Raw genomic sequence first — 27,422 nt, 5'->3', positions numbered from 1 at the left:
ACAAAATGAAACCTCTGAAATTACAGATAGAGGCAGCAGTGGATCAACAACTCATGTGTGCTGTTTAGTAAAATCACCAATGTTCTCTATGGGCTTTGGTGTGGGAGAAAGAGCGAAGTTTACAAAGCAACTCAGATTAAGATTCCATATTCTAAACTGTCTTAGATTAAAGTAAGTATGGTTTTAACTGATTATGCAGAGCTTTTTTCAGAGCGTATTTTTAATATAATGTTGTTAAACGTTGTTGTTATTAACTGTGGACTAATAATAAGGAGTGAGACTTACTTGCAGAGATGTAGGTGACCCAGAGGGTGAGTGCGTGTGGGACGATGGGGTGGAGGAATCTCAGCGTGAGCGTGCAGCCCTCAGTGTCGGGGCAAGGTGACGTCACGTTCGTGTCGTACAGGCTGAGTTCGGGACTCCACGCCTGGAGACTGGGGTCACAGGGCTGCTCTACATCTGGGGGGCCTGTTGGGGAAGTGACATCGCACAGATACAGATACATGTACTGCAAGGGTGTCAAAATAAAGCAACAGGGGACACACACACACCAATACATTCATGAACCTCCATATTCCTGATGCTGTTGTGATGACAGTAAAGTGTAGGGAAAGCGAGATAGTTCTGTTTTTTGTAGACACTATGAGACGCGATAAACATGTCAACAAATTGAAGATATCTTAAGAATATGCTGTTTTTCAACAGCAAAAGGACGTTTGTGCCACTTTGTAAACATCTAACTGCCCCACACCAAAGTCCATCGACAAAATCAGGGATTTTACATCAAGGCATTAAGGACTTTGAAGGAATTTGAACCACCGCTGCGGTAAGTTCAAATGTGTTACTACGTGACTATGGGGTTTGAAATCCTTTGTTCAGGTTAACCTAAGTGACATAAACTTACTCCTGTGTCCCCCATGTGCTAAAAACACTGGTTCTCTCTATGGACTTTGGTGCGGAGTTTAAAAACTTCAGTTTACAGGTGCAAAAACGCCATCACATGCTAAGATAAAGTGGCAACAACAACAACAACAACAATTTCCAATTTGTCCACCCGTGATACAAAGGTCGTGTCGGGTCAGGTATTCTTTACTCTAATCCAAATACAGAAGTATTTCCAAAAGTCTCCCGGGTTAATGACTTTATTTTTCAAAAGAGAACACATGATTAACGCAGCAGATATAGCTGCAGCGGCCAAAAAGATTTTTACAATTTAATTGTCGTTGGATTTAACGTGTATGAAATGAGTGCAAGGTAAACCGAGACAAGGCCAAGCCAGGCCGTTAAACTGAGCAGAGAGAGATGAAGCTGCGTGAATCTGTGAGACAGTCCCTCATCACTCTTTAGTGTCACATGTGGGCAGGGACTCCAGGAGGTGTCAGATGAGTTACGTAACTAATGAACATTTCAGTAAACTATAGACAAATCTGTTGATAAAAACTCACCACGTGGCTGTAAAGAGTCACTTTTGAGTATCATAAACAGTGAGATACGGAGACAAAATGTTCAGCCAAAATGAAGACAGACAGTTTGGGTCGTTTCATTTGAGCGATTTCTTCTTTTTTTTTAATTGTTATCCGTGGCTTCCTCTCAGGTCTGAACTCGGCTCCGTCGGACATTTTCTTATTTCTTTTGCACCTGCAAACATCTATCAATATTTCAATGTGATTAAGACGGTGGTGAGCAGGATCGCCCTCAACACGAGAGGGGTCTGGATTCAAAGCCATGTCTGTTGTAAGATTCAGACGTGAGCGACATAGCATTAAAGTCCTCTTGTCCAATGTGCCTTTCACCCAATATGACCCAGCCAACATGTCCATGTGGGCCCCATAGGGGTTATATTCAGGCTGACAATAATGGGTAGCTTAGTACCCAAGTAGCCTGGAAAAGGTATAAAGTGGGCATGGGCTTGAACCTGCATATTGTCAGCCAGAATATAACCTGTGTCAGTAATAATGAGTTATTATTGCATTCATTTTCAAGTCCTAGAGAGCCATACATCATATCTTCATCAGGCAAATATTGTCTTTTTCTAATGTACTGTTTTTCTTCTCATCTAAACTATTCAATCTTGTACAAAAATGGCAAATTTAAGAGTTGCGTTGGTTTAAAAAAACAAACTTGAATTTGCCACAGACAAGTTTCTAGTGTTTCCAAACTGCTCTTTGACTCGATGAATCTTTTTTCAAGCATATAATTAAAAACATTTTCTTACGAAGCTGCATATTAATGCTGCCAGTTTTGTCTGCCAGTTGCTGACCACTCTCCGAGGATGTATAAGTAGGAGATAAGAGATTTGTGCACATTCTGAATTGCACTTGGCTGGTTAATTGTTATTTTCATGCTTAAATGATTAATTATTTATCGAGTCGAATTCTGGAGGAGGCAGAACATTACACATAATTTGCAAAACAGAGAGAAAAATCATCTACATTTCGGCCAAAAAAACAACCAGTGATGGATTCGGCCATTCGCCGATGACCGATATATATTCCTCCAACTGCCCAAATTTTATTCCTGCAGCTTCACAGTTAGTATTTATTTATTACACATATTATTTTCAAACTATTTTCAGACATGAATTCATGTGTGGAGAACTTGATCTAGAGTTTGTCGTCCACATTATGGCAAACGCAGTGGGGGAGTGTTTGTGTGAAAATCTCTAGGAGGAGGAGGATCCAGGCGAGGGGGCACCTGGCTTCAGCAGAGCAGGAGGCATTATGGGACAATAAGATCAGAGGTGGTGGGATTTGGCGCCGTGCAAAAATACAAGCTGTAAAACAGGGCTGGTAAATCATGTTCATAAATCAGCTGGCACGGGATCAGCCTTTTCTGCCATGTCTAATGCGGGGCCCGTGAAATCTGGTTCGAAGCCCAAACCTCATCAATTTACCTCTCACTGAGCAAAATGTGCTTGTTAATTTTATCCTTGTAAATTTAGGACATGAATGATATTTTTTGGCTGCAGTTAAGATAGAAAAGAAAACTGCACACTTTCTATTTAAAGCTGCACCAATAGGTACTTTTGGATTTTTACATACATTTTTATCAGTTAGTTTTACCAATATCTACTGATATCAGTCTGATACTGTCAGTTTTAGTCATTTTTACACAATGAAGCTCTTAACAAAACATTTGTGCTTTCAATTTCAAGCAATTTCAAAGACATAATTCTCAATCTTTCAGCTAAAAGTCCTCTTGCTTATTTGCCAATTTCCAATCCAGTGATTTTCAACAGTATCGGACGGATGCGATTCTCGATATCATATTGGCTCATCCCTACATTTGGCTAGAGCTTGGCTCCAATATCTGTTTATTGATTATTATTTATTGGATAATTATTACAAATTAAACTTGTTCTCAGAAACATGATAAATGTTGCTATGTCATCATCCAAATTTGTATTTATTTTTTTTGTTTTTTGGATGAACCATGTCACGTATTACATTTTTAGTTCTTTTCAGTTCATCTTTACTGAGAATACTGTGTATAATTCCATTAAATGTAGATTGGCGAGACAAACCAACAGCGGGTTACTGAAGTTTCACTTATCGGCCATCGTCCGTCCTGATTTCTTAAGATAAGCATCGGTCATAGAAAAACTCATCCCGGTCAGCATCTCGATCTGGACGTCTTTTCAAACCCCCTTCATTTCGGCACCACAACAAGCGAGGAACACAATGCACTGGACGTTAAAATGTTCTCGTTTAAAATTATAACCCATATTAAAGTGTCTTGTAGCACATAAACCAGTTTAATTCTCCTCAATAGGAGCAAACACTCCTGAAACACTCTGGTATTTTCCCTCGGCCTGGAAACTGACTCAGACCAGTCAGCGTTGCCACAAGCAACATTTTGAGTAAATGCAAACAGAGGGTTTTTTTTGCCAACTATTTCACCCGCCACTGTTTTGTTGTTGTCGAAACTATACTTTTATGTGTATGTGTTGCCAGTTATGATATCCACATTGAATTTGTCCAATTTCCTTTCTCTCGTTCCCTGCTGGAGGGGAAAGAGAGTGACCCCCATGCATCCTTGTCTTTAAAAGTGGGAAAGAGTGAAAAAGGAGCCAGGGAAGCCAGCAGACTGGCTGTCTCCTCAGCTATGTGCATTCCACTGTTTAGAGTAACACTGTAATTGACTCTTTATCATCATTATGATCCCACAGAGAAAGCGAAGGAGCTGTAATCCCCCTGTTTCTCCTCACCGCTTGTTTTCAAAGCATAAATTCCAGCAGAGGATTTCCACATATTTGGGTAGAGTTTCCATTGACTGTGTTTGTACATTCATTACTCCTCTATTTTCTTCTTGTGTTAATAATGACATTGTTTCTTTATTTTATATTGTAGTTTTATTGTTGTTTTTTTCCTCCCCAACATGTCACGTCAAAGGAGTCTGAGCTTCTCCAGAAATTTTGATTGGAATAACAAGCACCATGTGCGTAATGATGTAGTGTAAAGTTTCACAGTACAGTACTATAGGAAAGCCTCTTTATTGGGGGGCTTTTTTGTTTACAACAGAAGTCCAGTGTTTGAAAAGCATCCAAACATTACCCAGAGTAGACTAATAATCCTAATGCCTAATAATCCTGGTTCTCGCCTCGGCTAAAACAAGACAGAGACAGAAAGAGTTCTGTAGCTGAGGGCAATTATCATTAATGATTTTCTGCCTTCTTCCTCTTCCAGGAGCTATTAGACTCGCACGCACCTGAAATTTACAGATAAAAGATGTGTGTGTGTCTGTGTCTTTGTGTGTGTGTATATGCTTGTGTGTGAGTGGAGGCTGAAACAACAGACCAGAGAAAGTGAAACTCAAGGACACAAACACAAAACCTGAAACCACAACCGGATGTTTTGGGAGGAGAAATCAACCGTGGATTGATGAAAGAACAGAGAGACAGAGGAAGGGAAGACGGAATTAAAACAACAATTCACCCGCAAACCACCATCGATTTATTTATCTGAACGAATTCCAAGAGTGAAAATCTATTTGAAAGTGTTAATAATTTAGTTGTGGCTTTACAGCTATGCAGCTCCAACAACGACTCACGTACGGATGAAGTATCCATATCAGTCCATGTGAGTGTGTCGCAGCAGGTAAAGCCTATAGTTCACACCATAGACTGCATATAATAATGTTCCGGTTTGAAAAGTGAGGCCAAAATTAGCTTCTTCTTCTTCTCACTTAATTTATCACATCAGTTAAAACCTTCCTAAGGAGTTAACGTCTCAATTGTTCATTTCAGGTCTTCTTCAATATGTCAGTTTTGTAAATTTTGTTCCAATTTAAAGAGCAGAGCAAATATTAGTGGACACCACTGAGGTTGTGCAGCCGTTGCCTGGTTGCAGGAGTGAATTCCTGATTTATAAAACTGGCACAGTGCTGGCCAAATAGCGAAGTCCTTGTGACAGGAGTTTGTTTTGCAGCCTTAAGACTACATCCATTTTTGTCCCTCACTCCGCGTGGCTTGACTCTACGACTAGTATTTTTTGCTTTTCCATTAGTGATAGTTCCTGGTACCTGGTGCTTTTTTTGGTTACCCGCTCTGGCGAGGTTCCAAATTACCTGAGCCCAAACTAAAACATGATGTCAATAGACTGCCGGCCACTGATTGGTCAGAGAGTGTCGTCATTGGGAGAGTCGTGAGCGTGACGTCCAACACAAGAATCAAACTGAACAATGCCAAACTGTAGATTGCTTGTAGAAGACTTAAAAAATCCTGAAAAACACTTGTTAAACTCCAACATTTAGCAAAAAAAAATCTCAATATTTAACAGAGGAGTCTGTGCTCCGGTCATACAGGAAGTACTTCCTCATTCTGAACAGGTTGTCTTGACCATATCTATGCCTTGAGTTGCTGCCATGTGATTGGCGGATAACAACAACAACAAGCAGTTGTTTCCTAATAACGTGGCCGGTGGGTGTGTATATGTGTAAGATATACTGTATTTACCCTTCATTTAGACTCACATACACACCAACACTTTCACACACACAAAATTTGTGACTGACCAACTGCCTCCTCGGGTGTCCAGTAGCCTGACGTGTCGCAGATGCGAGGAGAAGATGCCTCGTAAGCGTACTGGTGGAAAACGCCATCTTTCTCACAGTTGCCACAGTTAATGGCAGATGTTTGCATGGAGGAGCTGAAGCAAAAAAAGAAAACAAAAAGAGTTGATGATTGTGGAAAACTGATGTCTTATCCTCAGGTGCAAACTAAAGTTTTGAGATCCTGACGCCTGCAGCTTTAAGAAACCAAGTGATCGCATGTACCTTTGATAAAGAGGTCCCCTTGTAGGAGGCAGCCAGTAAATAGAGACAGAATCTGGGCTCCGGTCAGTTATTATGGGGGCCAGAGGGATGGGGGTTGGTTGACGGTCCATCAGCCACTTCTGGTAAACCAAGTCCAGATAACAGTGCATCCTAGCCACTTGGTTGGGAGTGAAATGGTTTGTGCAGTTGTCATCTGTTGTGGTGCGATGACAGAAAAAGACATTACCAGCCGATCCTCATGGATCAGGATCAAGCACTAAGGCAGTGGCAGAAATTAGAAATACTGATGGGCATTTCTAGCAAAAATGCAATAAATCCAATATTCAATGATATTTTTTGTGAACTTTTCAAATATTTTTAACTCCAGCACATCAGTGCTCGTGAAAGTAATGCAGGGTTTACAGTGTGTTGAGTGAGATACATTCAAAGACTCTGGTAAATGTCATCACTTCTAAGGACAGAGGTGCATAAACATTGCAATTCTAAAACTCTACAAAGCTAAATCTAATTAGCATTGCATTTGAGTAATTACTCTCACTGTACCTGTGTAGCTCATGTAATTGCTGTACGGTGTGTCCTGATAGGTGGTGACACCGCAGGTGTCGTTGACAGCGCCAGGATCGTGGCAGACTTTGGATTTGGGTGTCGGGGCAGTGTCGGCACACAGGTCACCCGTCTCCATGGACGGGGTGGTTTCCTGAAAGAACATGAGACAGAGTCACTAGCAAATAAATACGGGCCTTCATTTTGTGCAGCCATGTTTCTACAGCAAGCCATGACAGACAAACTGGTCCCCTTGTACAACTACAACAGCTTCCACTTTTCTTGGAAGACTTTCCTCAAAAGTGTGAAGGGATTCTATGGTAAATTTGTGCCCATTCATTCTGTAGAGCATTTTCGAGGACAGACACTGATGTTGGACGAGAAGACCTGGCTCCCAATCTCTGTTCCAGTTCATCCCAAAGGTGCTCGCTGGAGTTGTGGTCAGGGCTCTGTGTGGGGCCAGTCAAGTTCTTCCACATCGGACTCATCAAACCATGTCTTTATAGTCTTTGCTTTGTGCACTGAGGCACAGTCATGTTAGAATAAAAAAGGGACTTCCTCAAACCGTTGGCACAAAGTTGGAAGAATAGCATTGTCCAAAATGTCTTGGTCTGCTGAAGCCTTAAGATTGTCCTTTATTGGAAATAAGATGGCTTAGTGACCAAAGCCTGATTGAAGTTGATTTATCTCAATAATTATCAATATTTTACACCTATGGAAACATTTTACTGTGATAACCTTTCTGGCTATGTTGCCCACAGCAAATGTGAATCATCCTACCTGACATGGGTCATCACAGGAGTCCCGCTCGCTCACCCCTTTGAAGACATGGTACAGGCCAAAGATGTGTCCCATCTCATGGATCATGGTGTTGGTGTGTCCTACGGTACCAAAGTAGGACGGGTTGAGCACCATCCCACCTGGCAACAGCAGGAAACGCACATTAGTAAGTAAGACTTTCTTTTGGTTTGTTTTGGTAAAGAAAGGTTGGAGGACCACTGTGAATTTCACTCTCCAAGATATGCTCACATGTGATTTTAGAAAATTTGGGACATTTTTTGGCAACCTGGCTACTGAGAATGATACACAAAACCTTGGATTAATTTAGCTGTATCTTGTCCACAGATACTCTCACTTTTGTTTTTCATTCTTTTTCTTCTTCTCTCTGATGAACCAAAGTTGTATTCCTATTTGGATTTCAGGCTCTGTCACCACTTCCTGATCTCTGATTGACCGCGCCTAGCTGGAGTCATTTCAGACTCCGGGAATTAGATCTGGAGGGCTACAACACGTCAGGAAAGTGTTGGTGAGTCACACCTTCAAAATATTCAACACTTAGTGACTGCCATATACCCATTATGTTCCAATATCATGCTGAAAACCATGTGGGTTTACAACTTGTGAGTTTTTGGAAAATCAGGCACAAGGACTATTTGTTCTTTATATTACTATTGTAACATTGAGTGCAGTTTCACTACTTTCCTTGTGTCCTTTCAACGGTTGGACAGGTTCAGTTTCCTTTCCGTGAACAATATTTATCTTCCCACCAGATTCAGATTTTGTCATATATTTAAAAATAAGATGCTAAAAATGATCAAGGACGTGCATATATAGATAAAATATTCGCCAAAATGTGGTATTGCTTTGGAAGGCAATATTCCAGCTACAAGCGAAACCTTCTGTTTCAGTTCCAGTTTCAGTGTTTCAGGGTTACTCTCCACCACTGCGTGTACTACAGCTGGGATTTCCAAAACAGAAACAGACCACCAAATAAAAAAAGACGGAGCAGTGTGATGTTAAATTTAATAAGGAACAAAGTAAAACTTGAGTGCTTTAAACCGAGACAGAAAAATGGATCCAGGATTTCGACGGGTGGATATGGAAAGCGCTGCGTAGGGATTTTCCCTGTAAAAACAATAAAAGATCAAGTCAAGAAGCCACAAGGAAATCCCGATTGTCAAGCCTTTTCTCCGCTTTGAGGTCTATAAAGTAGCATCTATGTATCTGTTTTTGAAAAAGTGCAACTTTTAGTTGACTAGTTGAGTACAGTAGACTGTCTGTTTTTTTAAGGTACGACACAACATGGCTCCTTCACTCGTACTCCTAACCACTTCAACCAATTCAAAGTAATATTTATTGATACACTGCAGATACCAAACTTCATTCGTAGCTGACGCTCACTTAACACCGTGTGGATGAAAGGAGGCAGAATCAGGAATCCTGTTTGACTGTGATTAGTTTACAGAACTTAGAAAACGTCTCCAACAAGGGCAAGAAGAATACATGGGAAAAATCCAGGCGCATTAATGATTTGAAGTCTATGTTTAAGTCTGATTGTGCGGTAATGTGCTCTAATAAGCTCCTCTGCACTATTTCCTTACATGGTGTCTGCATCGTCTCTATCTGAGACTTAGGCTAAAGAGGTTGTGTTTTCAGTTTATCCTGTCTGTGCATGAGTTGTCTTAAAATATAAGAACAGATCGTTTTGAATTTTGGTATCAATTCAGATAGAAATGATTAGATTAAATCATGTAGAAGTATCACAAAGAGTGTCAGTTAGTCGCAGTATCGCTAAAATTCCAAAGATGCCCAAAATGGTCCTGTTCTGATGTGAAACGTGGGATGGCGAGCAACCACAAGAACCGCACGTGACGGGTCGCGTCCACATGGTGTGTTTAGACTGATTCAGACAGAAACATTTTTCATCCAAAGTTCATGGAAATCTCTGTAGTGTTCTTGAAAACACCTGGCGCTGAGACTCCTGTGATCAATCACCGTGTTCTCTCTCATTCTGAGTGATGCATCTGTCCGTCCATCCGTCCATCCAAAATACTCTGCTCAGCATCTGAAGGTGATGAGGAGCTAAATGTGCTGCCCATCATCTCATAGTTCTACACACCACTCATCAGTTAGTATTCATCTTTTGCACAAAGCTAGTATAGTGGAAGATAGTAAACAAAAAAAAGGACACCTTTTGGTTGCTACAAGGTCATGTGACTTGTCCCAGCGAGTCCTTTTCTTTCAAAACTAAGGGCCTCTCCACACGGACACTAGATAGGCATAGGTTTGTTTTTGTTTTTTTATCATATTGGCATTTCGTCCACGCAGAAACAGCGTTTTGGGAGACCTGAAAAAATACTGCCAACTTGCTTGGCAACATTGCGATTTTCTGTCTCAGTTTCTGTGATTATATACATTGTAATGTGTATAACGACTTCTTCTCTTCTTTGGTGTAGTGTTATAGCACCACTTACAGGGCTGGCATATGTACTACAGCGGAATAATGTTTTCAAACGTCAGAGAAAAGGATTGTTTGCGCTTCGATCCATTTCCGTGTGGATGTGGCCCGAATGCTTTGTCTGGAGATACTGTCTACCCCAGGTGTCTGCTGCTTTTAAGTCCACTCACAGTTTTGTTTTGCACTGACACAAGAAGGAAAAAGAAATGCAAAGCCTACATAAAGAACAGCTGGCAAGAGGGCATGAGTTGTAACAGTAGTGCAGAGCCCACACTGCTATTTGTTTGTTTGGTTGTTGTTGGCCTTCTCCGGTGAACAGGAGTCTAATGACTGGAATTGGAATGAGTGCGGGGAAAATTTCGCCAAGCTTTATTTCCTCTCACCCTTCTCATTTGGGCAACACCAAAGTGGACAGCAAAGGATGGAGAGCAAAGGAGAGTGAAGCAAGAAACATGAAGTAAAATCCTTCTGACACATGTATGTAATTCAACCGAGCATTAATCTTTTCACTCGTGTCAGAAAGAACATTTGGACACATGTTTGGAATATACTTTGATGATCTCACCTTGGTGGGTCAGTGCCTCCTTTGCCCACGGCCACGTTGCGGCCCCTGCCAGCTCTTCGCGCACTGAGTTGCTAGCAAAGAAAACATTGAGTGTGTCTGAGCCGCTGAGGTTTAGCTCCTCCTTTAGCTCTTTCACACTCATATAGGCCCTGCAGACAAAAGAAGACAAGGAGAGGCAATTTTAGAGTCATTCCTTAAATCACGGATTTCAGCTATTGGGAAATTGTGCTATCGAGGTTTTGGAGAACAGTGAAGGCAGCCCTGGAGTTGACCAAGGAGAGGGCCACACGGTTGGTGTAGTGGTTAGGACTCTTGCCTTTGCAAGAAGACCCGGGTTCGAGCCCCGGTTGGAACAAGGGCCTTTCTGCATACAGTTTGCGTGTTCTCCCCCATGTGTGAGTGGGTCTTCTTCATGTTCTCTGGCTTCCTCCAAAAACATGCAATATGGGGATTAGGTAAATTGGTCACTCTAAATTGTGAGAGTGAATGGTGGTTTGTCTCTATATGTGTGGGGCAAACTGTACAACTGACTGTTGTACCCTGCCTATTACCTATGTCAACTGTATCCCCTGCAAGGATAAAGTGGTAGAAAATGGATGACCAAGGAGAACAGAGGCAACATCAAGACAGACATGTACATGGTCCGACACTACCTTCAATTCTAAAGATCAGGCCTCAAGATGATAATCATCTGTCTAATGACAGTTAAAGATATTTTATTAGAATCAGGAAGACACATTCCTCCTGTGGAATAATCTGTTCTGGGCTCCATTTGTCTATGTTTTGGTTTAGCTTTCTTTGGAGCAAATCTTGAAGCTAGCTCAGTCCGTACAATAACTAATTCATTAATGGTTATGAAACCCCAAGAGAAACATCTACAGCAAAATCTCTATCTGTATCACAATGCGCGATAAAATCCCATATCATCCAATTCCTATTTGTTAGCAGGGTTCCCACGCCTTGGTTGACATCAAATTCAACGAGTTTTCATGGACTTTCCAGGACCAATTCCCTCAAATTCAAGGACAGAATGTGCTCACACAGCTTAAGATGGGAGGGCAACTTGTGAGAGCCGCCTTGTCAACTATTATTGATTTTCAGCACGCTCTGCATCTGGACAAGTGATTGTCCTTGGGCTCTTGGTCAAAGTCAGTCCTTGTCATTTTCTTTGGTGAGACAGAGATCTTGGAATTTCAATCTTCTAGGCATCACGTCATTTGCTGTCTCTTGCTTTACTCGCTCATTGTTCTGCATTTCACATCAGCGGTGGAGACAGACAGTGGACAGTGTCCACAACACTGCTAGTAATTACGACGTAATACTTACTTAATACTTAATTTAATCGTAATAAAGATCAAATAGATGATGAATGTGATTTGTGTGATGAATGATGTGTTGATGAACGTCAGCTGTGGAGCTAAATTAAGCCATGTTTTCATCTTTACCACAGTTACTTCAAGTTTCTTTGGACGATTTGTTTTACGTATGTTCCTTAAAATAGACATAAAAGTTTATGATTTTGATCAAACTCAGCTCAAATGTATTATTACTTGAACTACACTTCCATGTCGAGAGGCTTAAAGTGCTTATTTTTTACGAGAAATATTTATACAATTGCTTATTAAATATTTCATTGGCTCAGCGCTGTTTAAGTTGTTCCAACAGCTTCAAGCACTAATCCCCATCCACACACATGCACTTCTGTCGATGCCCCTTTAATTGAGGCACTTAGTTTCTAAACAGGTCCAAAGCCTTTCCACATCAGCCAAGAGCTTTTCGTGTGTGAACGTCCTCCAGAGAAAAAGTGTAGTACAGTAAATAAGTGTGTGTTTTCTCAGGCTCGCCGCCCGACTTAATAAGGTTTAAGATGCTTCAGGGAAACCTTGCTCTCTCTTGAGTTCACCCGAGGCTGCGGGAGTATCCATCACCCTCGGCTGGGCAATTACAAAAGACAGGACACTGACCGCTGAAGGGCTGACTCTAAAATGTCTGAGATGCCTCGGTGGAAGTCATCAGCCATCGTGGCAAAAACCTGTTATGAGTTAACTTGTGGGCAAGTCAAACGCAGCGTGAACAAACAGCGGAGTCGGCACCAAAAATAAAAAAATAAAACAAATAAACTGAAGATGTTGCGTCCATTTTAAAAATTATTGTTGACAACTCAGATACTTTCAACCCTCAAGTACCACAGGACAAAAATATCACACTAGCAGCGGGCAAATATTTGGATGTATTATGAGTCTTCTTTGTTTACATGAAGCAAATACAAAACCTCCATAATCCAAACTGTTCATGAATACAGTGGTGGATGGTCTGTGTTTGTGTAGCACGTCTGCTCTAAGCAGGAGCAATTTGGGGTCAACAAATGTGATTGGTGGTTTGTTGTGAAGGCAATTTGCCGATTACTCGGGGCAACAAAACTTGTGGAACAAAGAAAGAACATTAAATTGTACTTAAATTATATTGGTACACACTTATTTTGTAAATGAGTTATGGAAGTAAGAACTCTCCAAAAAATGGTTGAATAAATTGGCAGATTATTTCTAGCATGACTTGACTGATGACACTGATCAATGTTGACGTTGTGCGTCCCTAAGATTTTGATTATCGTGCATGCACATGTGGCATTTCAATGTCACATCCAACGACTGTTCAACTTTGCGGCACCTAACCTGCCTCGCTCATTGTGAGGCACTGACCAATGACTCAGTGGCATGAAAACAGTCAAAATATACTTTTTTTTGTTTGGGCTGACACGCTCAGGGACAGTCAATAGCCCACAGATTTTTTGGTTTAAAACTGAGAATTTTGTCAGATTTTTTTTGCCGATACCGATAATCCAGTCATTGGATTGGATATCGGTCAGATACAAATGTAAAATCTGATACAATCCAAAAAATTCCTTTCTATTGCAGACTGTAAAAATTTAATGTCATGTTGTGGGATGTTTATATCTTCTTTAAAAGGAGAATGACAGGGGAAAATGACAAATGTGTGTCACAAAAGTCCAAACATGAGTATGAGACTGATTAGCAGATACTCGAGTTTGTGGTACCGTGCCATCGCTAGTATATATCAACACCAACACATCAACACAAAGCAGTTGTGAGAACCGACTGAATCCAGATGTGGAGCTGCAATCACCATTCAGAACAAAGCCGCAAGCTCACCAATAAAACTGCATCTAAAATAACAATATCATGCATGAGTTTCACACGCATGTGAAGCATCAAACAAGGCTGGAACAGGATTCCTTTTTTCTGGGGAGTTGCTTGGAGCACTTTCCACAGAGGTGTACTGTCCAGGATTTGCTAATCCAAAAATGTGCGCAGATTCTGGACCTGTGTCTTAGCATAAGTAGACACGGTGTCCCACACCACTCCATCCCTTTCTCTCTGCCCTTGCCTCCCTGCTCTTATTCCTTTATTGTACAGCCAGAATCCGTAGTGTACCTGCCCATCACTGTAGAACTGGCTCTCGACAACAAATCTGTCGTGACAGCAGCTGCTCTGAAAAACCTCTGATCCTGTGCTGGCCAGCAGCAGCTGCACACTAACGGGGTCCCACAATCAGGGGAAAACTGGCCAAGAAAAGACGTTAGGGGGAAAATGAGGGGTGGGGCAAAAACAACCCAGATCCTGAACATTAAAAGGAAAAAAGGCTCAACAAATGCCAGCAAAATGTCAGTCTTATGTTAATTCTTTCTCTGCCTTACTAATTTGCGATTTTGGATCCAGGGACATGTGCACATGCAGGCATGTCACAGCACGCTAAACAGCTGGGGTCAGGACCTTTCCAGAGGTTCTGCACTACTGTTAGCCGGCTGGGCCTAGTTTTTTATGACACCGGCCTCCTGTGTATTCGCCTGTTGTTTTAAGTAAGGGTCGGGAGCTTATAGAAAGGAAGTCTATCGAGATTTACTGCAAGGGTTTACGTCACAAGGTGAGCGCACACGTATATGCAGCTACTTAGCAGAACAGCCAATAGGAGGCGCCCTCTATCTGAACAGTCCTGTGATTGGTCAAAGTTGCTTGTCAAGGGCCTGATTTCCCCAGGACTGGAAACAAAACCCAGAGGAGGTGCGGAAATCTATCTATCTAACTATGAAAATATGAAAATATTTATTGGTTATTATGGAATTATTGATCAATATTGACAAAATATATGGCCTGTTTTTAATTGTATTGACATTAGTTGTATGTAGTTTGTATTTTTGTGTGTGTTGTTTTTTTTGTTTTTTTACAAATATCAGAGTAGAATGCTGCTTCTGTCCAGCTTTTTTTTATTATTGTCCATTTCCTGGCTGCAGGCTAAACTGTCGAGACAGGGATGATTGGATAACTATAGCTAGTATAGTAAGTATTATTCTGCATACAAATATGCTGTGTTCGAATGGGGTTGTTTTCCACGTTCATGGGACAAGTATTTGACCCCACCCACGTGAAATTCACGATAACTTTAAGTGTTTTGCTAGTTCTGGGTTCAAGATGTCTTGTGTACGATATCCTTTTCCCAAATTTCTCAGGAACGCTGCACAGCAAGAGGAGCAGCTCAGAAACAGCTGAAAGTTTTTCAAGACATCCACCAGAAGGTTGATGAAGGCTATGAATTTGTTTCCAGAGACAGCTTGTTCACACAGGGACAGAGGCAGGACCAGGGTTAATACTAGTTTGGAATTTAAGTGATGGAGAGTGCTATAAGCCTTGAAGTAGCCCTTCTTCCTTGGTGGACTCCTGCGTAACTTGATGCATACATTATGTTTCACGTCTGTTCTATTTGGTGAAGGATGGGAGCTGCCACCATTGATTTTGTTTTAGCCTAACATGCGTCACAGCTCACAAGGTGGTGAGTGTAACTGCGTCACAAAGAGTTGTAATCCTGTTTATTGGTAAAGAGAGTGTAAATGGGAAACAAATGTCCATCCTGCACCTTTGAGAAAAAAAACCCATTAATATATCCTTGTGTTAAGCTGTCACGGTCTGTCAACTCCAACACACCGCATGCTAAAATCTGTCACTTAAAATATAGCTCCAATTCTTAAGTTCTGTTTTCCAGTGGCCCAGTGTAAAGCTTGTGGTTACAATTTGGATTAAGGATAGAGCCTTGAAAAACCTGGGCCAACGACCTCATGGCAAGACTTCATGCAAGCTATTTGGAACTCTGCGTGAGCCTGTCTGTCAGACTAAATGGAAGCCAGCGGGCTGCCGCTTGAGTTGTTTAGTAAAAATAAAAGTGTTCTTTGGCCTCTGAACCCACCGTCCATACTTCACAGAGCTTCTTTCTGAGAGTACCAATTTGTACATGTAGCATTACGTGCTGTTGTTCATTGTACCGTCCTGCTCAATCACTCACTGAGGCAACATGTGTCCATGATGTTTAGCTTAAGACTTAATCTTCTGACTACTGTACGACGTCCCTCCAATCTATCTTACTACATACCTCTGCCTTGTTATGTAGGCAGCAACAACAGCAACAACCTCCACCTGAAAACAAATGAATGCCTAATATCCACTGTCCTAAAAACAAACTCTGGTTTTCCTGACCACTTGACTATATGCCACTGCATGCTAGCTCCTTAATGTATCGTCACAGGGGGCCTCTCAGACTTTGTAAGGTAACGTTATCGAAAACATTTACACTGTCTTTTAGTGGTTGTTTTAGTAGCAATTCAACATGGACTAAAAATGAAAAAGGACTTTTTAGACTCCAGTGTCATGTGGGGACAACAGCAGAACACTACTGTTTCCCTTTGTGTTTGCACCCATGACTAAGTCTAAAAATATGACAAAATGTATTGTTTTTTATTCACTAATTACTTCATGTCACTTCTAATTTGCCGATTTTTTGATCAAATCTGAGGCATTGTTGCTCAAACTCTCAAGACACTCTGCCAAGGAGTTTGTGTTTAAAATCCTTTTAGCGGCTCATGGAGCATGATCTCTCACTTCCTGACAGGCTTATAAAGTGTTCCATTAGCTTAACAGCCATTTTTAAAAGAAAAATAAGACTACACTTTAGAAGCAATTGGAAGTTACTAGTGACTAAGTTTATGTTTGAAAATGAGGGATTTGCAGAGTGAGGAATCGAAGCCAAGACTGTATTAGCTGTCTGTAGTGTCTCCTCTGCAGTTTCATTTGGGTGGAGCTAACAGGTTCTATGGTGTGAACCCCCAATATTTCCACATGCCACTTTTCAGGTGCTTTAGGTTCATGGGCATCTTCTTAGGAGGAGTTTGCTTGTGTCCTCAATTTTCACAGCAAAACAACAAAACATGCCTGTCTTATTTTACTAATGGTGTGCTTCTAGGCTATGTATTTTCATTCGTCTTCTACCACTTAATCTTCCACATTAGGGTCGCGGGGAGCACTGGTGCCAATCCCAGCTGATATAGCACAAAAGATGGGGTACACTCTGGACAGGTCGCAAGTCCATCACAGGAACACACAGAGACAAGCAACCACTCTCACATTCGCACCTATGGTCAATTTAGAGTGTCCAATTGCCAAATCTGCATGTTTTAGGACTGTGGGAAGAAACCGGAGAACCTGGAGAAAACCCACGCACACATGAGGAGAACATGCAAACTTCATGCAGAAAGGCCTTTGCTCACTGTGTTTTTTCATCTCAACGAAGATAAGAATTCTGGTTAAAAAGTGACAGCCCTCCGGCAATGTGATGAGAATGACGTAAATATTGAGAATATATCACTTCACCTGTCAGGAGACTCAGGATCAAAGCAGGTCTTGAGGACGTCAGTGACCTCTGGGTCGCAGCAGTCTCCATCATCGTAGTCGTAGTGTATACTGTTGCACTCCATGTTACAAACCCCATCCTGCCTCTTCCAGTTGTAGCAGGGTCCCAGTCGAAGACAGTCCCCTCCGTCGTGGCCCGTTCTTGGGTGGTCGCACTCAGGGTCACACTGGCGATTACCGATCTTTCCAATTCGACAGTTGCTCAGTATGAACTTCTGCCTGAGGCTGGAGTTTCTGACAGTGTGTACACTCAGATCCAGGGTGATGTTGTAGGGGCGAAAGGCCTCAGTAAGAGCCCGGTGCTGGACTTGGATCTGGGCTGGCAATACCGTGGGGTTTCCACCATCGTCTTCGCTGAGGTTGACGATCCGGTAGCGAACCTGTTTGGAGTTACGAAGCTGCCAGTTGTTGTTGTAGCCAAAGATGATGTCAGTGTTGTCGCAGAGTGTCAGGCCACAGAGTGGTGGCAGGAATGAGGAGACTAGTTCCCGTTCAGGGACTGGAATGGTGATAATGGTTGGATGAAGGCCAGTTTTATATGGACTCCAGAGCTGTTCCACCTAAAAGTCAGAACATTTTAGAACGGTCGTAAAAATACTATTTTGTTAATTAAGTAATGCTTTTAATGTAATGCTAATAAAAAACAACAGGCAGGGTATTTACATTAGAAAAGTCAGCCCACATTGCCAAGACCGGCTCGCTCTTGTCAGTTTGAAGCGGACGCTTTAGCAGGTCCTCATGAGAGCGGGCGTATCCCCACAAAACCACGCCCCCTATGTGGCCCCTGAAGCTGTATCCTAGATCTGATTGGTTGCTACCGAGGAAGAGGGTTCTGCAGGTCCTCATGAAGGGGCTGTACAGATTCCCAGACTGCAGGTTGCTTTCCCCAACCTAAGAGAAAAAAACAAAGAAAAGCAGCTAAGAAGAGTTAAAAACAAATGTCTCTCTCTTATTATCTTGCGAATTTAATCGATATTTAATAGTCTGAAGGGTCAGAAATTGGATTTATTGCCCATAGGTATGACTGAATAAGTGTAAAATTGCTTTGAAAATGTAAATTGTTTGATTTTCGGAATTACTGTAAGTCTTTTAGAAGTATTTAAGGGCCACCATCTTGTGCCGCTTTCTTGTACAGAATCCTGGACTGACAAACCAACCAGCATTCTGAGGCAGAAGCTTACCACTGCCCACATAAGCCCCAATGCATAAACCAACGAAGAAGAAAGAAGAATCAGTGGAAGGAGTGACTTGTAATATAGTGTAACATCTTATTTGGTATGTGGAGGTCTACTGTATTTTGCTGTCATGCTTGGGTAAGAGGGCGTTGAGCAGGGAAAAGTTGTCTGATTGTTGCAATCTGAAGTCTCACCCATTTCTCACACCCAAGCCCTTTAAATTTTACAGCTGTCAGTGTGATTTCACAATTTTTCAACTGGCAACACAACTACAGCTTATTAGGCATGCTCGGGCTCAAAGATTATTTTCCCCTAGAACTAAATGGTCGGTGAAGCCAAGATTGAAGCACCAAGGAACTTCCACAGGCTGTAACCATTGTATCCGAATTTGATGTTGAAGCAATGAGCAGTAACCATCCAACCATTTTCTACCACTTTATCCTCTACATGAGAGTCACAGGGGGACCTGGAGCCAACCCAAGCTGACATAGGGTGAAAGGCTGTGGCTCTAGGCCGGTCGCTAGTCCATCCCAACATACAAACTCCATTCACTCTCACATAGTGTCCAATTAACCTCATCCCCAATGTTGCATGTTTTTGCACTGTGGGAGGAAGTTGGAGTAATCCGAGAAAACCTACATTCTAAGTCAAACCAGGATCTAAACCAGTGACCTTCTTGCAGTGAGCCAACAATGCAAGCCACTGAAATTGACCTGCTTGTTTTTGCTATAGGCGTTCAGGCACATCCCACTGTCCTCATTAGATGGAGTTTGTTAAGTTGACATATCATGGACCTAATAACAGATATCAAGGTTAACCTTGGAATGAATGTAAATTTAATCATGCACCAAAAGCACCAACCTTAGCGCCATCAACATACAGAGTCATGTTGTGGCCGTTGTAAGTGGCCATTAAGTGAGTCCAGACACTGGCTCGGTATCGCTGGTGGCTGTAGACGGTGGTAGACTTTACAGCCCGGTCTGTCCGGAGCGTGAAGTAGAACCTTGCGTCTTTGGTGCCGGCAGTTTCCACAGTGCGTATACCTACTGACCAGCCCTTCTCACTCAGTGAATGGGAGCAGTTGTCAAATACACCTATGGCACAGGAAAGAGGAGGGAACATAATTATTAACACAAGCACACAGAGAGCTCCGACCTCTGCCAATGGGTTTTACAAACCAGGACCTGATTTTTTCACATTTTGATCTTCTGGTTCTGTATAGAAACCTGCTTATAGCTATTACCTTCTTACACAAGCATGACAAAATGCATACCAATCTGTTAAGGTGTCACTGACATACACACATCTGAATTTGTTAACTTGGACTCCCCATGCTAAATTGAAATTCCCACCAAATCCTTGATCTGGATCAGATCCAGCGTAAAATGTGTGTGTCTAATCCTACATACACATACTAGATTTGTTCAAATTCACTCACTCATCTTCTACCACTTTCTCCTCTACATGAGGGTCGTGGGGGGCACTGGTGCCAACCTCAGACATTATAAGGGATTTCTTGAAATGTTTATAATTTTTGTGACCTCATCTCGAGTAGAATTACGAAAATTTAATGGGATCAAACTTGGGTGAGAGGAAGTTGCTAGCAGAAGGATAAACTTACAGATAAACCCACACAGATGAGGTTTATCTTTGCAGAGGTAATAATAATTACTTTAAACGAATACTGGAAATCATGCAAAAACTTCCTCGCTGAGTCCAATGACTGGAGATTGTCATCACCCTGAAGGACAACGGATAAACAAATACACAAACAAGCAATCCGTCCAAGTGATTGCAGGGAACAGAGGCACAGAGAGACCGAGTGAGACTGGAGAGAACAGACCGAGTCAGAAACAGCAGGAGAGAACACAAAGGCAAAGGGAGGATGGAGGGATTTCACTCAGCCAAGGCAAGACCATCATGTTTTCATCTGCTGTTGCAACAGACAAACACAGATCCACATCTGCAGCCCAGATGTCTAACTCTGGGACAACCAAAGGTCAGGGAACCCCTTCACCCTCCTCAATGCTTTATGTGTATATGTACACAGTGGATACCTATAACCACTGTTATTTTTAGATATAGTGCCAGTTTTAGATATTAACCCTCGTCAACAAAAGTATGCAACATCTGTTTCCCAGTCAACCTCGCTCACTGCGGGGTTCTGCTCATGCCCCCAAATATGTTTAATACTTACAATTTGAAATCGGTCTAAATAGACATGAGTCATTGAAAGTGATTGAATTTTGTGCAAGAAAGTAGTTTAGTAAGTAAAGGTAAATGTCTCTCTTGTTTGTTACGGCGCCACCTACAGTTTCATGCCCTGCATTGCTTGAAGTATATATATTAGGCCTACGCAGAACAGATATCGCGTAGTAATTACTAGCTATGTTGTGGACACTGTCCACCGTCTCTCTTCGCCATTTATGTGAGATTCCATGCAGAACAATGAGTGAGTAACGTTAAGCAAGAGTGAATGCAAAGTCCAAGATCTCTGTTTCGCCAAAGAAAATTACAAAGACTGACTTTGACCAAGATTCCAAGGACAATCACTTGTCCAGATGCAGACCGTGCTGAAAAATGAATGTGAAACAGGTTGCCCTCCCATCTAAACTGTGTTACCACATTCAGTCCTTGAATTTGAGCGAACTGGCCCTGTAAAAAGTCCTTGAAAATTCCTTGAATTTGTTGTCAACCAAGGTGTGGGAAACCTGCCAGCCTCAACTCGAGATCTGGCCAAGTATCCTCTAGTGTGGGTTGAATGAAAATGAAAAGTGCATGACAGCACATGAAATATTCAATCTGGATTTCAAACTAAAGCTTTGTGGTCTCTAGCACAACGCATGGAACGGTGACTATATTTGATCATTTAACCCCCATCTGCTGCATATACATGATATTCTCATGTTAAAACCACAAGGTGAATTCAGTCTTCTTCTTCTTCTTTTCGTTTCGGCTGCTCCCTTCAGGGGTCGCCACAGCGAATCAACCTCCTCCATCTCACCCTGTTCTCTGTATCCCCCTCTCTCACACCAACTAACTCCATATCCTCTTTCACTACATCCATAAACCTTCTTTTTGGTCTTCCTCAGAACTCCTGCCTGGTAGTTCCAACCCCAGCATCCTTCTACCAATATACTCACTAGTCCTCCTCTGTACATGACCAAACCATCTCATTCTGGCCTCTCTGACCTTATCTCCAAAACATCTAACACCTGCTGTTCCTCTGATTGACTCATTCCTGATCCTATCCGTCTTCATCACTCCCAAAGAGAACCTCAACATCTTCATCTCTGCTACCTCCAGCTCTGCTTCCTGTCTTTTCCTCAGTGCCACTGTCTCTAGACCATACATCATCGCTGGTCTCACCACTGTCTTGTACATCTACAAGGTGAATTATCACCTCTGCAAACACACATATAATCCATTTTAAAAAAAACTAGGTATTAGTACTATTTTGGTAGCCATTGGTCATTGGAGAAGTATGGAAATGCAACTAATATTTATGTCAATGTAATCCTTTGTAGAACATTGTTTAGATTTGTGTCTTTTTGCAGGTTTCACAATTAGATATGACACATTTGATTTGTAATGTAACTCTTTTGGTCCGACTTCAGTTCAATATTTATTGTTGCATTTTTAAAATGACATGGAGCATAATCACCTCAATATATTAAGAAAGAACAAGTAATAATCAAACATAGAATGATTTAAATAAGATGAACTGTTCAGCCCTAATTAGTATCACCACAAATTCTTAATATATCTCATTTAAAGCAGCAGAAATGTAGAAACTGTGATGTCATCACATTGTCCAGTAGCCTACTGTGAACATCACCACTTTTTTTTAGTTTACAACTACTGCTTACAATCTGGAACACATAGAGTAACATTAGAATTAGAAGTCAAAGTGATGTCATCGTTAGTGGAAACAATGGTTTGTTTTTCACTCTGTAGTCAGATTCCTTCAAGACAAAAAAAAAACCTGACAGGCTTGCACCAGTGAATGCTGCCCACACATAAGGAAGCAATGAGTGGTGGAAAGTAATGTAAGTAAATAATGGAGTGGGATCTTTGATCAGGGTAAATGTGAGAGGACATAACAGTTTGTGGTCTCCCTCAGTATCTGGGCAGCCGCGGCGCTCCACCATCACACTTTTATCCTCTTTAATGTGTTTGATGAACGTGTTGTTCTGTCAAAACATGAAGTTTTCACTCGCAAGGAAAAAAATGGTTAAATTAGGCTTGTCGTTATTTTCTTTCACGAGACTGATGTGTCTAGACGAGAGCCGCTGCTCGACGTCAGTGGAAATCCACAACTCTGAAGGAGAAGAGTGAATGAAACACGCTGGGAACTTTCACAGTTATGTAACCACATGTTTAAGTGGAGTCTGTGTGTTCAATGAAAATATATTTAAATCACTTGTAACAAAAAAAAAAGTGGCCTGTCTTCAAATAACTCACTATATGCGCTGTTGTTTAATGGGCATGCAGTGCGTAACTTTTGGGGATTTTTGATTTATTCTGCCACTGTTTGGTATTTTAAAAATGATGTACCTTTTTAAGCCACATCAGACCTGACTGAGTGTGCATTTGTGTGTATGCAGAGGCAGTGCAGAGGCGTGCGGGGACAAGAAACCTTTATCCAGTCAAACTGCTAAATAACAGGGAGTTTTTTTTAGCAGCAGAATTCACTTTTAACACTTTACATGGGCCATTTTTGTTTTTTCAACCTGCCTGCAGTCGTCTCACATTGTGTCCATCTGTCAGTCCTGTTTTTAGCAGGTGAGGGCCACTTTTGAAAGATATATTTATTAATTTTGTTTATTTTGTGGCCTAAGGCATACATTCTCATGTAAATAAGTTGTAATTTCTTTTGTTCCCCACAGCAATTTTGTAAAGATGGCTCATAAAACACAACTATATGGTTATGAAATAAATAAGTATAGCCACTGTGGTGCCCTTTTTTTCCTCTTGAGCCCCTGCCCCTGAAATGTCTGTGTGAATTACTGCCCAGCCATAACAATAATATAAACATGTATGAGTTTGTCATCAGAATGTTATTCCAAATCCTGAGACCATATTAGTGCGATCTAAAATATTATTAAATATTGTTATCCATTGCCATTGAAAGTTCTCAACTTTCATTTAAGAACTACCACCTACTATTACTAAAAAACTGACTGCTGACACAGGACTGAGAAACCAAATAAACACTGTTCTTGTTGAATGTTGATTAAGTGTGCCATTAAAGCACCTAGAAAACGCTTAGATAAGGAAAACATCTATAATCTATTCAAAAACAATATTCAGTTTAATCTGAAACTTGCTTGACAAGATAATTTATCCCGAGTTTAACCGTCTGTGTTGAAGCACGTTGAGTTTACTATTTTAGGCAGAAGGTGAACTTATTAGCTCCACCACCTACAAATGTGTGAGTATAGTTTACACCCACCTGCTATGACTGCAGGGTTGCTCTGCCCTCCTTCAGGATTCACCCACAGCTCCAGGCTGAATTTGGCCCTCGGCAGCTCCACTGTAACCGCCGGCTTCAGCTTCAACAACTCCCTACGACCGCTGAAGTAGAGGGCGGTCATCCATGAAGGGGGCACCCGGGGCACTGGGCTCCCCCACGTTGAGGAGCCGCCGACGGGCAGGCTCGCCGGCGGGTCTGCCTCTTCCATCTCCCCGGAATAGTCGTCCTCCACGGTCGCTGCATCTCCCCGCTGCAGTTTGTGGAGAACCTGGAGTCCTCTGGAATCTGTTACGCTGTCGTGGAAAACTTTCTGCCAGCTGGAGTTGCCCTCTTCCTCTTTTGGAAACTTGGTGTCGACGCTGCGCGCAAGTCTGGAGCCGAGTGGTGATGGCGCGCTGGCCGAGGAGGACGCGCTCTGCCCGGCGTCTTTACGCGCGGATCTGCCCGCGTCCTCGCTGACATGACTTGCGCCTCCGCTGTCACTTGTGGAGCGTTTCTGATGCAACGTCACAATTCCGTCCTCCGCGTCGCTCCAGCCTGCCTTCTCCTGGACCCGGCGGTGCCCGGCGTCGTCACCCCCGCACCCTCCTGCACAGACCGCAGCAGCGATCTTCACAGTGTACAGCTCTCGCAGGCTCGTCGTGTGCGTCCTCGGATGGGCCGCTGGAGGGCGATGTTGTGACGGGGAGAGGGAGCGGGGCTGCCGCCGGGACCTCCAGACCCCGGCGACGGTGCAGGGTTCACCTCCTAGCCTGGAGATCTCATGGTCCGCCCGCTGTGCCATGGCGCGTTTGTAGCGACTGAGCGCGTTGGAGCGAACCGGGCTGAGCAGCCACGTGTTCGTAATGAGGACGAGGAAGACAGCCAGTAGTCTGATCAATAACATTGTTATACTAATGTATAGCCTGTATACACGTTTTATTTGTATTTATATTGAATAAAAAAAGGAAAAATAATGTCACTCTTTGAAGAATGTGCCTCTATTTTCCAACTCAGCAGCAAGAGGTTTCCCAGCAGACTGTGTGATCATCCGATGTATTTACATGCAGTAAAAAAGAATAACTGCTCTTGCGTTTTTGGAGATTTACAGTTAATTTACTCGCCCAAAATCATGAGTGAAATAACCTAATCTTAAGCATCAGTGCATCCTGGAGGGTCTCACACATGGGCTTCGTGCGTAACTGTGCGTAAATGTCGGATTATATTTGGTGTGTTATATTCAGGAGGAGTGAGGAAGAATGTCAGAATCGAATCACAGAAAACACTTTAAAGTGAGCCCAAGTCTTTTGTTGGCGCAGCTGCAGTGGCTCTCTCTCTCTCTCTCTCTCTCTCTCTCTCTCTCTCTCTCTCTCGCACTTTGCGCGGATCTTTAGAAGCAGAGCTCTGCTTCTCTCCCATTCATGTTTGTAGCCTCTGGCACTTTGATCCTGGTAATATTTGATAGTCTGTTTTAATTCAAGTCTAATTTTGTAGCACACAAGCGCAAACGGTGAGGGTAAAATCCCACCGGTGATTAAAAAGATTTGAAATCAATATCAGCGATGGAAGGTGTGGATGTCCTTTCCCTTCTTGAGGTTCTGCGTTATTAAACCTTTGTTGCTCCCCAAAGCCTCTCGTTTCTTGTTTTTTTTACCTGACCACTGCGGCACCATTAATGCGTCCTGTCCCAAAACGTGGCTGCAAGGTGAATCAGAGTGATAATAATAAAAAAAAAGTCATCTCCAGAGGCAGAATCAAGTGCAGGGCACAGTGCCAGCTCTAAAACAGTGACCTTACTTGTTGAGCAAGAAGCTTGTTTTGAAGAAGAATAGGAATTATTATTGTGTATTTTTGGAAGAAGAAGAAAAAATAGCAGTCCATCAATGTCCGGAATCCGTGTAATGTCGGCTCCTCTTGGAATTGTTGTGCGTCTGGGAGCTTCAGAGAGTGAGTTGCTATTTCTTCTCTGCACCGGTCCATGCACTGGTTGTAATATCCTCCTCCATTCACTCCTCCATCTCTCTCTCTCTCTCTCTCTCTCTCTCACTCTCTCTCTCTCTCTTCTTTCTTATTCTCCTGAGTCCAGAGAGCCCCTGCCCGCCCTGACATCACCGGTAGGGGAAGCGTAGTGGTGATGGTAGTGGAGATCCGGTGTGTGTGTGTGTGTAAAGTATCATGTATTTACTATTTCTGTCCTCACCTCATCCACCCACCCCAGAGTCTTTATATCATAATTAATTAATAATAAATGGATGTAATAATAAAAGTTTATACAACTCTGCGAGTATTCTGCAGACATCACAATACTTGTTTCTATTCTTGTATCTGTTTGTGTAAATCTGTGGAATAATCCTGTGCCAATGCACTTCTTCATCTTCCTTCCCTGTGGAGACACCTGACGTCGGCGTTCATGGTGTAAATATTTTTTGTTTTATTACAATTATTTCTGTCACTTGAATATAAAATAGTACACATGACTGATTGTTGTGGACAGGTGTTTGCTCATACTTCAGTAACATGAGTTTGTTTGATCTCCACACACACACACACACACAGGTTTGTGCAGCTATTCGTCCCTGCATTGTCCTCCATTCATCTGGACACTTTGGACAGCTTAAACAAAGCCTTGTCCCTAACCTTAACCATAAACAAATGTCCAACCTTAACCTAGCCACAAATCAAATCTTACCCCTAAACATCTGCCTCATTAAGACCAGGTTTTGGTCTCCATGAGGACTCCTAATCGTCCTGACAAGGTCAGTGTTTATGCCAGAAAAAAAGGGTCCAAAAGGGGTAACAAAAAAATACAAGAACACACACAAAGTGGTGAAGGAGGTGAGGTTTGAATAACCCTCTCCCTCCCTTTTCGCCTTTCTCTCCCCCCAATCTATCTATCTCACTCACTCATGCTCTGGCTCTCTTTAGTGGTGCAGCACGGACAGGCAAAACATCTGCCTCACACATGAAAAAGAGCGGTTTTTCTTTTATTTTTTGTAAGCTTTATGTCATCCAAAATATGCTACCTTTGTGTGTGTGTGTGAGAGAGAGAGAGCGAGAGAAGAGAGGCAGCATGAGACACGGGCTGAAAAGGATGAGAGAGAAGGAAGTATCAGGTGAGACAGGGAGGAAGAGGAGCAGTGGAGATGTCAGGAGAAACATATGGGCGGATGTTATATAATATTTCTACAAGTCAGGGTGGAAAAAGAAACACCAGATGGTTTATTTTTTATTTTTCTGTGCTCATTGGTTTTTATTTTATTCAGTGTACATACAGAAACAATAAAGAGGTAAAATGGGGGAAATCGTACATCTAAACGCACACAAAATATTAAAGTTTCATGCTCTATGATTAAAAGGAAGATGTTTTTTCTGAGGCTTTCAGCCACATCATAGATGTTGCTCCATCTGTGGATGGAAACTG

The 27,422-nt window shown here is 42.2% G+C and overlaps 1 protein-coding gene and 1 long non-coding RNA gene across 4 annotated transcripts in view; one reads left to right on the top strand and one right to left on the bottom strand.

Moving 5' to 3' along the window:
- The window catches only part of pappa2 (pappalysin 2), a 79,061-nt gene extending 53,742 nt beyond the window's left edge, over window positions 1-25,319 (bottom strand). The window contains exons 1-10 of the mRNA XM_044032167.1: window positions 24,002-25,319; window positions 19,408-19,640; window positions 18,035-18,262; window positions 17,333-17,931; window positions 10,620-10,768; window positions 7,597-7,736; window positions 6,817-6,970; window positions 6,274-6,466; window positions 6,013-6,146; window positions 286-468 (exon numbers count right to left, since the gene is read on the bottom strand). Coding sequence (XP_043888102.1) covers window positions 286-468; window positions 6,013-6,146; window positions 6,274-6,466; window positions 6,817-6,970; window positions 7,597-7,736; window positions 10,620-10,768; window positions 17,333-17,931; window positions 18,035-18,262; window positions 19,408-19,640; window positions 24,002-24,908 — 2,920 coding nt within the window. The 5' untranslated portion in view covers window positions 24,909-25,319. The remainder of the gene's footprint in view (window positions 1-285; window positions 469-6,012; window positions 6,147-6,273; window positions 6,467-6,816; window positions 6,971-7,596; window positions 7,737-10,619; window positions 10,769-17,332; window positions 17,932-18,034; window positions 18,263-19,407; window positions 19,641-24,001) is intronic.
- LOC122773462 overlaps window positions 1-27,422 on the top strand; it is a 34,313-nt gene that overhangs the window by 5,612 nt on the left and 1,279 nt on the right. Inside the window, exons 2-4 of one of the 3 annotated variants that reach the window (XR_006360895.1) lie at window positions 7,578-7,762; window positions 8,019-8,122; window positions 23,154-23,499. This is a non-coding gene — a long non-coding RNA (uncharacterized LOC122773462). Of the gene's footprint in view, window positions 1-7,577; window positions 7,763-8,018; window positions 8,123-18,506; window positions 19,120-23,153; window positions 23,500-27,422 lie in introns of those variants that run through there. The other 2 variants (XR_006360894.1, XR_006360892.1) reach the window with 2 other exon arrangements.

This window comes from Solea senegalensis, linkage group LG1 (genome assembly GCF_019176455.1).
Source record: "Solea senegalensis isolate Sse05_10M linkage group LG1, IFAPA_SoseM_1, whole genome shotgun sequence".
Lineage (NCBI taxonomy): Eukaryota > Metazoa > Chordata > Actinopteri > Pleuronectiformes > Soleidae > Solea > Solea senegalensis.
Note: the sequence above shows the minus strand (reverse complement) of the source record. Positions and strands in the feature narration are given on the sequence as shown.